This window comes from Oncorhynchus kisutch, linkage group LG6 (assembly GCF_002021735.2).
Source record: "Oncorhynchus kisutch isolate 150728-3 linkage group LG6, Okis_V2, whole genome shotgun sequence".
Classification (NCBI taxonomy): Eukaryota; Metazoa; Chordata; class Actinopteri; order Salmoniformes; family Salmonidae; genus Oncorhynchus; species Oncorhynchus kisutch.
Window position 1 is genome coordinate 27,534,687 of NC_034179.2, and position 9,655 is coordinate 27,544,341.

At 39.1% G+C, this 9,655-nt stretch overlaps 1 protein-coding gene across 2 annotated transcripts; it reads left to right on the plus strand.

The window, feature by feature from the left end:
- The first annotated feature begins 1,455 nt into the window (after positions 1–1,455).
- eda2r (ectodysplasin A2 receptor) lies at positions 1,456–9,655 on the plus strand. 2 transcript variants are annotated; one of them, XM_031826518.1, is made up of 9 exons: positions 1,456–1,748; positions 2,933–3,032; positions 4,285–4,463; positions 4,660–4,748; positions 5,104–5,265; positions 5,470–5,571; positions 5,714–6,330; positions 6,784–6,829; positions 7,173–9,655. In XM_031826518.1, exons 2-9 carry the CDS (start codon positions 2,949–2,951, stop codon positions 7,256–7,258), a joined length of 1,365 nt encoding a protein of 454 aa, XP_031682378.1. In that variant the 5' UTR covers positions 1,456–1,748; positions 2,933–2,948; the 3' UTR covers positions 7,259–9,655. The 2 variants fall into 2 exon arrangements, with proteins under 2 accessions (XP_031682378.1, XP_020340829.1); XM_020485240.2 differs by having other exon boundaries at positions 1,459–1,748; positions 7,550–9,655.

Consider the following 9,655-nt stretch of genomic DNA (forward strand, 5'->3'; position numbering starts at 1 on the left):
CATAGTCTATTGGTAAATAGCCCACCCTTTTTCACCTACCTCATCCCCATACTGTTTTTATTTATTTACTTTTCTGCTCTTTTGCACACCAATATCTCTACCTGTACATGACCATCTGATCATTCATCACTCCAGTGTTAATCTGCAAAATTGTAATTATTTGCCTACCTCCTCATGCCTTCTGCACACATTGTATATAGACTCCCCCTTTGTTTTCTACTGTGTTATTGACTTGTTAATTGTTTACTCCATGTGTAACTCTTTGTTGTCTGCTCACACTGCTATGCTTTATCTTGGCCAGGTCGCAGTTGCAAATGAGAACTTGTTCTCAACTAGCCTACCTGGTTAAATAAAGGTTAAATTAAAAAAATTAAAAAATATCAAACAATGGAATTTGGAGGCTTTTCAGAAGAACATTATGTCATGTCTATTGAATCCATACATACCCTATACTATAGCAGCTGTGGTGTAACTGACCCGATATTGAAAGAAGGTTGTTCTCTTGACTTACATAATGCTGCATAGTTTCTGGCTCTAAGGAGATGACAGGAGTCTTCAGGTCTAAAGGAAACATCACTCATCACATAAGTACAGTTCACCTCCATTACCAATGGTCCACTCTGACCTGATCCTCTCCACATCACCCTCTACAAATCATAAACTTCAGCTGGGCTATATGAACGGAGTCACATCTACATTGTTTGGCTGCTTTATAATAAAGGATTTAGTCTACAGTTCAAATGAGAGGATTGAGCATTTTGATATCCTCTTACAATGCGAGGATATTGATTCTCTGTAGCCTACCCCAAAGGTTTGTTTTAGGGGGTTATGAAGACTGTGTGAAAGTCATCCCACACTTGGATTACTCCCTGTCCTTTGTGAAAGATGATAAGTAAGTGGGCCTATGTAGACTGAACAATGCTTGGCTTGGAAAAAGATAACTTGTTTCAAGCAGTAACCAGGTCAGCGATGGAATTTAGTGGATGGAATTTAGTCATAGACAATGGAGATGGCACAAATTGAAAGTACACTATTGAGAGAAGTATCAAAACTTGACAGAGATTTAGTCTACCCTGGATGAAGGAAAAATGCATTGTCCAACGTTATGTTGTGAAATTATGAGGAAAGATTATTATGTTACCGCAGTTTTGATCCTACTGACAAGCACATATTAAAACCCCAATTGAAGCAATTTGATGTTTACTTTTCATACTATGACAACAATTTCTAATTAACTCAAATTAGCCATAATTCTCTAGCAGAGAGAAACATTAAAATGTTTTCATTGTTGTCACAAAAACAATTTTATTGAATTAATATTATTTTTTATCATTTAAATTACACAGAGACATACTATTAGCCCACACAGTCCTTATCTATTACATACTGTTCACATGCTATTATAGGTCTACTATATTGCATAGAGTAGCTCTACTATTACACAGACAGACAGGCAGTCTTCTACCGTTTGTTTTTTCTCTGTTATTAGCCAATATTCCAGCACTGCTCTAACAAAAATACGGCTGCATATTCCCTATAGATAATTTTACGCAGAACTTCAGACGTTTCCCAATTAGTACGCATTGAGGATGGTTTTGGCCGCCCGACGTGCAGTCTGTAAGGCATGTCAGGGCATGTCCAGATTGGATGAAGTGGAACTGTCTATCGATAGCGTGCTAAAGTATAGGCTCGTGAAAACGATTTTTAAAAAGTGTGCTTAAGTATCTTCGTAAAACTTATGGATCAAGGTAATGTGACAGTGAAATATATTTAAATGTGTTGTGATACTAAGGGTGGGAGGTGTAATTTATTAGCTTGTAGCCTAAGTGATGGATGTATCAGATACGCACCGCTGGTAATGAATGATTTTTCCAGTTGCCAATGAGCTGTTCGATTTTAGTGCTTTTGCTTTGTGGCATTTCATAAAACTGTTAAGTAATCTCACCAATCAATGTTAGTATAGCAGGGTTGTAATTTAAAGTATAGGATACAGTATGCTAAAACCTCTGCATGTATTCTTTCTCAATCGTGTTCTCTCGCTTTTCACCCCTCAACACCACACATAGAGATGACGATGGAGCCTAAACTAATTTCAGCTTTAGACATTCTTTGCCTGTAATTCTATATACTCTTGTTTGTGTTTTGCATTTTTACTGTACTTCAGTGACATCAAGTTATGGGATATTGAAAATAGTTCAACATGCAAAACTTTTAATTCAATGTGTTCAATACTCCTCCCTATCTGAGATATCTACTGCAGCCCACATCCTCCACCCGTTCTGCTAGTCACATTCTGTTAAAGGTCCACAAAGCTCACACATCCCTGGGTCGCTCGTCTTTTCAGTTCGCTGCAGCTAGCGACTGGAACGAGCAGCAACAAACATTCAAACTGGACAGTTTTAGCTCAATCTCTTCATTCAAAGACTCAATCATGGACAGACAGTTGTGGCTGCTTTGCGTGATGTATTGTCTGTACCTTGTTGCCCTTTGTGCTGTTTGTGCCAAATAATGTTTGTACCCTGTTTTGTGGTGCTACCATGTTGAGCTGCAGCCAGGTTGTATTGCTACCATGCTGTGTTGTCATGTGTTGCTGCCATGCTATGTTGTTGTTTTAGGTTTCTCTTTATGTAGTGTTGTGTTGTCTCGCGTGTCGTGATGTGTGTTTTGTTTATTTGTATTTTTAATCCCAGCCGTGCAGGAGGCCTTTTGCCTTTCTGTTGGCCGTCATTGTAAATAATAATTTGTTCTTAACTGACTTGCCTAGTTAAATAAATGTTCAATAAATAAAATAAAAAATACAATATTCAGTGCAGTGGTTAAGATACAGCAATCTCTATGCATTTTGTTTCCATTTTACTCAGTGTTAATTATAAAGATAAAAAAGGAGCTAACTACTGAGCTATAAACTATCATACATATGACCTTTTCCTAGGAGTTACATTGCTGTCATGGATTGTTCTGAAACCCAGTACTACTTGAATGGGAACTGCCACCCTTGTCTGCAATGTGGACCAGGACAAGAGCTGTCAGAGGTGGGTATTATTACATTATAGAGGAATATTTTTGTTTTGGAAGAGAATTTACTGTATTTTCACTAAGGACAACAAACAGATAGGCCATGTCTAGTAGCCTATCCACTCAGCTGAGCAGTAATTGTGTGACAAATGGAAAACATTTCTTAACGTTTAAACGGGCATTTTGTTATGGGTTTCGAGTTAATAATAAGGAAAATAAAAATATTTAGAATTCCACGTGAATTCACAATGCAGCTGTACTGCTGCCTGCAACGGTTTGGGTCTCTTGTTTGGGTCACACGGTGCATCCCTTTCAAATGATTAAGCATTTCACCTGTACTACCATTACTGTAACTCAATTCCACCTTGCATTAACTTCTCATCGAAGTTCTCAAAGTATTGCCAAACAGGATTTCACAGTTGTCGCTTGCCTTTCTCTGCCATTTTTTCAACTGACTTCAAAATGATTGATTAATCGACTCCTTGCACGTCAACTCCCGGTGTCGACTCCCATTTCCCAATTTCTGAGTGTCAAGATTCGACTCCTCTAGGAACGGAGGAGACTGATTAGCTCTGGTGCTTACGATAACTCGGTTAGGGATTTTTCTTAACGTTTAGGATCCCAATTTCCTTTAAACGTTTTAAGGTTTAAATGTTCACACCCTTTACTGCAGAACCAGGATTTGTCATTACAGTTGTAGGATCTTAATTGTATCCTTAATTTGCAGGATAACTTTCCTGCAATGCAGGAAATGTAAAACGTGTAGTGTATTTTAGGTTTAAAAAAGCTTATGAAATGTGGAATTTCCATTGAGAAATGTCCGCCTTGATTTTCCCTTTAGAAAAATATAGCCTATCAACCCCTACAAAAATGTCCATTGGTTATCCACATAATAATTCACATTTCCTGTTGCTGTAGCAAACTGGTTCAAATGAACATCCTACAATTGTATGAAACCACAAAAAGCTTGGTTTGACTGTCTGTGGTGATCTCACTCTAACATAATCCCACTGGCAGAGAACCTTGTTCCAAGTTCACACAAGTCCACTTGGCAGGCATGCTAAGGATCTTCACATTTGGGTTTACCCATGACCTAAAATAACCCCAGTGCTCATTGGAAGGGGAAACAGTAATGTATTTTGTAATCTAGACCTCTAATCATCATATTCATTTCTGTTTTGCAACCGTCTGCTTCAGAAATTAACTTCAGTGAAATCCTTAGCTGTAAACAGATCTGCACTGTATATTTTGATTCTTATTTCCCGGCAGGACTGTGGTTATGGAAGTGGACGGTCGGCTTATTGCATCCCCTGTAATGTCAAGACTTATAAAGAGGGTTGGGGTTACCACTTCTGCAGATTCTGCCAGTCATGTAAACGCATAAACAGGCACCAGAAGTCACTGTGCACCTCTAAAAGCAATGCTGTCTGTGGGGAGTGTTTACCAGGGTTTGTATCGTGCATTATCTCATCGCTTTCTTACATATAGTATCTACAGATCTTTATAGTTAAGACATAGCTGTGCTTTTAAGTCATAAAAGCTCTTCATCCAGACCAGAACATGTGGACTTAGTTTTACTAGCTTGTTTACTTGAAATACCACTATTTCAGACTTTTTCCCTGCTTTAATTTGATCTGATTTCAGCTTTTACAGTAAGACACGGATAAATGGCTTGCAGGACTTGGAGTGCATGCCATGTGGTCCCTCCTCCACCACTGAGCAGCAGTGCAGCCGTAAGTTTCAGTAAAGCTTGGACGGGACTCTGAGAAAGGAAAACAACTTCATTATTGAAGTCAATTGTGTAGCCTACTGTTATATTAGAAAATTATCTCCATATGCTGGAAACTTAATTACCCATGTTTTTATTAGCCTAATTTTCTGTGAGCAATTGTTGACGTAGATAATTAATTGTTTGGGTTATGAGATATTTAAGAATTATAACACTGTTCTTTATTAATAGAATAGTGTTATAATAATTGTATTTGCCAAAGGATTAAAGTCAGAAATGGAAAACATCAAATAAATGTTGTGTGTAAGCATTTGCTCAGCCATTTGCTCAGCACCAACCTCAATTCTTTTGTTTTGCAGGAAGCAGAGAAGTTGATGTGGAAAAAGTCTGGAGCCCAGAAGGCCCAGCCCATAATGCTGCTGTTACCGCCACAATTTCTGTAGCCCTGGTTACCATGGCAATCCTAGCTGCTGCCTTGTTTATATACTTCAGGCATACCTTACTAAAGAAAATATTTAAAGGTATCTCATTATCCACACGCAAATCTCTCCTCTAATGAAGTTTTTGTTGCATGAGATGTTCACACAACCAATGATGAAACTGTAATAATGTGGATTCTGTCAGTGTGTTTGTTGAAATCTCTTTTATAGTAACACGCAGAGTACAAGTAATCCTCCTCAAACTGTGCCTCCTCTGGCTCATTAATTATCTTCTTTCTCTGAAAGGATGCCTGGCTCCTCAAAGCACAAGTCAGAATGACATGGAGTGTGCAGCATACCCAGTGAACAGGGTCACACTGAACCTGGAGCAGGAAGGCCAAGGCTCAGGTAATTATCAGAGTAAAACAGCACCCACCACGCCTTAAACATCCCCTAATTGACTCATATTCTAGTTAATTTGTGAATGCATGGTTCATAAGGGGTTTGTTAGGGTACTAATGTAACCCTCTGATGACCTGTCTTCCTACAGGTGCATGTGCTAACTCTACCACCACTGCAGAAACATTTGCCAGACTGCAGTCCAAAGTGGACATGATTGTCCCTCTGGGGTCCATTGTACTAAGCCCTGACCTTAAAACTCAGGACCACAGATACCTCCTGGAGACCCAGCCGCTGGTGCAGAACTCCACCTGCAGTAACTGCTCATCTGGGTTTGTCTCTCAGATATCCTCTGAGCCGCCCTCAGTCAGTGGGGACGTCCCACTCACAATGGAGATCCCTGTGGGTCCAATAGACAGTGGGGAGTATGTGGCAGGGTCCTTGTTCCTGCAGAGCAGTGAGGGATACTGTGCCTCTGAGCTGCATGCGAGCCCACTCCATCAGCATGTCCCAGTGGAGTGCACTGAGCTAGACTTCCACACCACTGCAGCCTCAACACTGGATCTTGACAGTACTACAGACCCAGACTGTAGCTCTGTGAGCCTGGGGATTACTGAGATATCTGAGATTAGGGACGGCTCCTCCGGAGACAGGTTAGGAGGAAGACAACTGAGGAGGAGTCCATCTGACTGCCCAGAGGAGCAAACTGACAGCTGTTGGAACAGCCATCAACAACCCTGCAACAGCAGTCTGGGAGGCAGTAATGCGGTAATTACCTTTAGGAAAGACAGAGATGTTTCACCTGCTGTTCTCACACAGGTGACCATTTACTCAACAGTAGTGAGTTTGAGTGAGCAGTCACTAGATGTAGCTGTATTTTATGCTTACACAGATTTTTTTTTAAAGCAAATGGCACCCTTCATTTCACTTTTAAGTTGTGGCCCATGGGATGCAATGTAAACACACACACACACACACACACACACACACACACACACACACACACACACACACAGGCTGATGTCATAAGTTGTGATACCCTCCCATTATAGGCAAGAGACTGGATGCCCATAGGTAATTTGTTTCATGTTTCCCACTTGTCATTTAAGACATAATTAGCTAGATATGACAAACTAAGTTTACAGCTTTACTCATTTAGTAGAGAATGTTTCCCTGGACGGAGCAAAAAAAGTATTCATTCATTAATATTTATATTTGTAGATGGAAACAGTGAGCCTGCTGAAGAAGTGTATCCGAATCATGCAAGGTGTGTTATTCTTCAGTTTACTTGATATCTAAAGCTTATTTTAATGCTGGAGCACATTCAACAGAAACCAAATGAAACATTGCAACTCTCAAAGAAACCACAATACACAGTATATGTGACTGATGAGGTGAAGTTCTGTTGCTGTTGTGGCTAGGGATTTAGTTGAGCTACGTATTCACAGAATCTAATCTTGTTCTTGATGGTTCTGGATTTCAAAGTTAATGCAGCAGTTTATACCAGTCGTTTTTAAAGTTGTTTTTCGTTGTGTCTTAATGGTTTTAAAACATTTCTTTATCTTGGCCAAGAGGAATAGTCAAATATACAATGTCTTACTGTTCTACAGGCCACATGGAGAAACAGACAATCGTTGTGCCAAGAGACTTAGCTGCATACTTGGCACCACTGGTTAAATCTTCAAGAAGAGGATAAATTCCCTTTACAGCATGGGCTAGTCCTGAGATAGTAATTATGACAGCATGCTACAATTGTTAGAATTTGCTTCCTGTAGGCTTTCTGGTGAAGCAACACACCAACTGACCTGGTGTGTGTGATCTGCAGAGGATGAAGTTATTTGCACACTGTCACTGTCCATGAGACATTCTCAAATGTTGAATGTAGAAACAGTAACATCTAGTAATAGCTGAATAGTTAACCTCTTGTGGTAGGTGGACAGGGGGATCTGTGCTCATTTCCCCATTGGCCTGTGTATCTTCTGTCCAGGGGTCCGTCTAGGCAGGCTGCCGCAGGCCTTGGTGGATTCTCTGGCTCTGAAGCTGGACCCAACATTCCCAGGAGTACAGAACTACCAGCAGGTGGCGCTGAAGATGGGCATATCTCACGAGTTGCTGAAAGACCTGCGCGGGTTTGAACAGGTCTTTCGGTACCTTTCCTCCTGCACTCTGCTGACAGTACCTACTCTGCTCCACACCTTCTATCTCCTGCAAAGGCTTGACACCCTGCTCCTGCTGTGTGAATATGCCCTGCAGCGCTATGTCACAGGATGCACATACTAACTGTTGTTGCTAACAACACTTCTGCCAACACAACCTAGAAGGCTGACATCAACAGGTTATAATATGATCAGTATGCGTACTACTGAACTAGAACCTACCTGGAACAACATAACTGCTCAAACTCAGATGTGGATGTGTAAACATTTAGGGGTTCACAGCAAAGCTGTAAAACCTATTGTTAGATTATTTGTTTTCGTTGACATGGTCAAATAACGCAAGCATAGATTGGTAACTTTTTCTAATTTTACACACAGAAACTAGAGACCTGAATAACTTGGTCAAAAATAATGGCACTGATTGACCTATATGTGGCACTGTTATAAGCAGTCTCACTTAAACCCTCATATCCGCCATCTCGTTTGACCTAGAGGCGTGAAACGTTGTATCTAGGTGTTGTTCTTGATACTGAACAAATTTGCCTCAAGGACCCATAAGATCTGTCAGGACAGATTTTCCTCCATCTTGTACATTTTGGAAAACCTTAGAAAAATTTCTCATGAATTATAGGTAACTTCTCATGAAATTTGGTATGTAGGCGCATGGTACATTTCATAACTTAGTTTGAGAAAAGCTAAGCGATTGGTTAAGAGATGGCTTATTGTTAAATCAGGAAATCCCATTTCACGTGTCCATTTAAATCCTTTGTAAATCCACCCCACAATGGCCTATCAACTTGAATATTTTTAGAATAATCAAATACATTACCACAATGAGCCATGCTACACTTGGAATTGATATCTTAAAAATATGGACACTGTTAACAATGACCTTTTTTGACTATGTAACACTAAACTTAAAATAATTTGTAAAAATCTTCTCATGGACTAAAAGTCAGATTCACTCCAAATGTTGTCTTTGGACAGTAGTCCATAAAGCATTTGAGAAAATAATGTTGGTTCAAAGATGGCCGCACTATACCAGTAGATTCATATTTGAAATCTAAATCTCATTAACCATTGGACCAAATGACACCAACTTTGGAATGTAGACCCATGGTGCATTTCTTAACTTAGTTTCAGCTAACGTATTGGCCGAAAGATGGCTGAGTTATTGACAAATCAAAAATCTGATTTCACGTGTCCATTTAAACCACTGTAAATCCACTACATAGTGGCCTATCAACGCTTCAATGTTTCCACTGATTCCACATGAAGGAAGATAGTTCCTACATGATAGGGTGCTTGATTTTTTTATCCTATTAATCTTGAGTCCTTTCTGTCATCGAGCCTGGTCAGCTATATTTTTATTTTTTATTCGGAATAGATCAAATGTTATTTTTTCCAGGTTTCACATGTAACATATGTGAATGCTAATGTGACATAATTTACTCTTATGTTTCAGATATTTTGTCATGCATCAAAAGCTATCCATGAAAATGATGCATTCATATTTGAAAAGTTTGTCAGAAGATACATTCTTTTAAATGCATACTGTACAAACTATGTTAATGGCTGTACTGAATGAATGAAGAAAAAGTATTTCATTTTTTATTAGTATTACTTTTTATACATGTTTTGGACTTTTGTAAACAAAACTAAAATTACATTCCTATTCATGGAAATTATGTTGTGATGTAATTTGTTATAAACCTTACTTAATAAAGAAGTATATAGTCATAGACAAATTTGAACAGAAAACATGGCCAGTTGCTGTATTTCTGCAACACATAATTGAAAAGCAGACTTAAAATGAAGATTTGCAGAACTAATGCCACACTACTGACATTTCTACTAAGCTACCCTTTAGCAAGGATTTTACATTGTGTAACAACACAAATTCCTTTGTTATGAAATTAAACTTGAGTTTTTCTCAG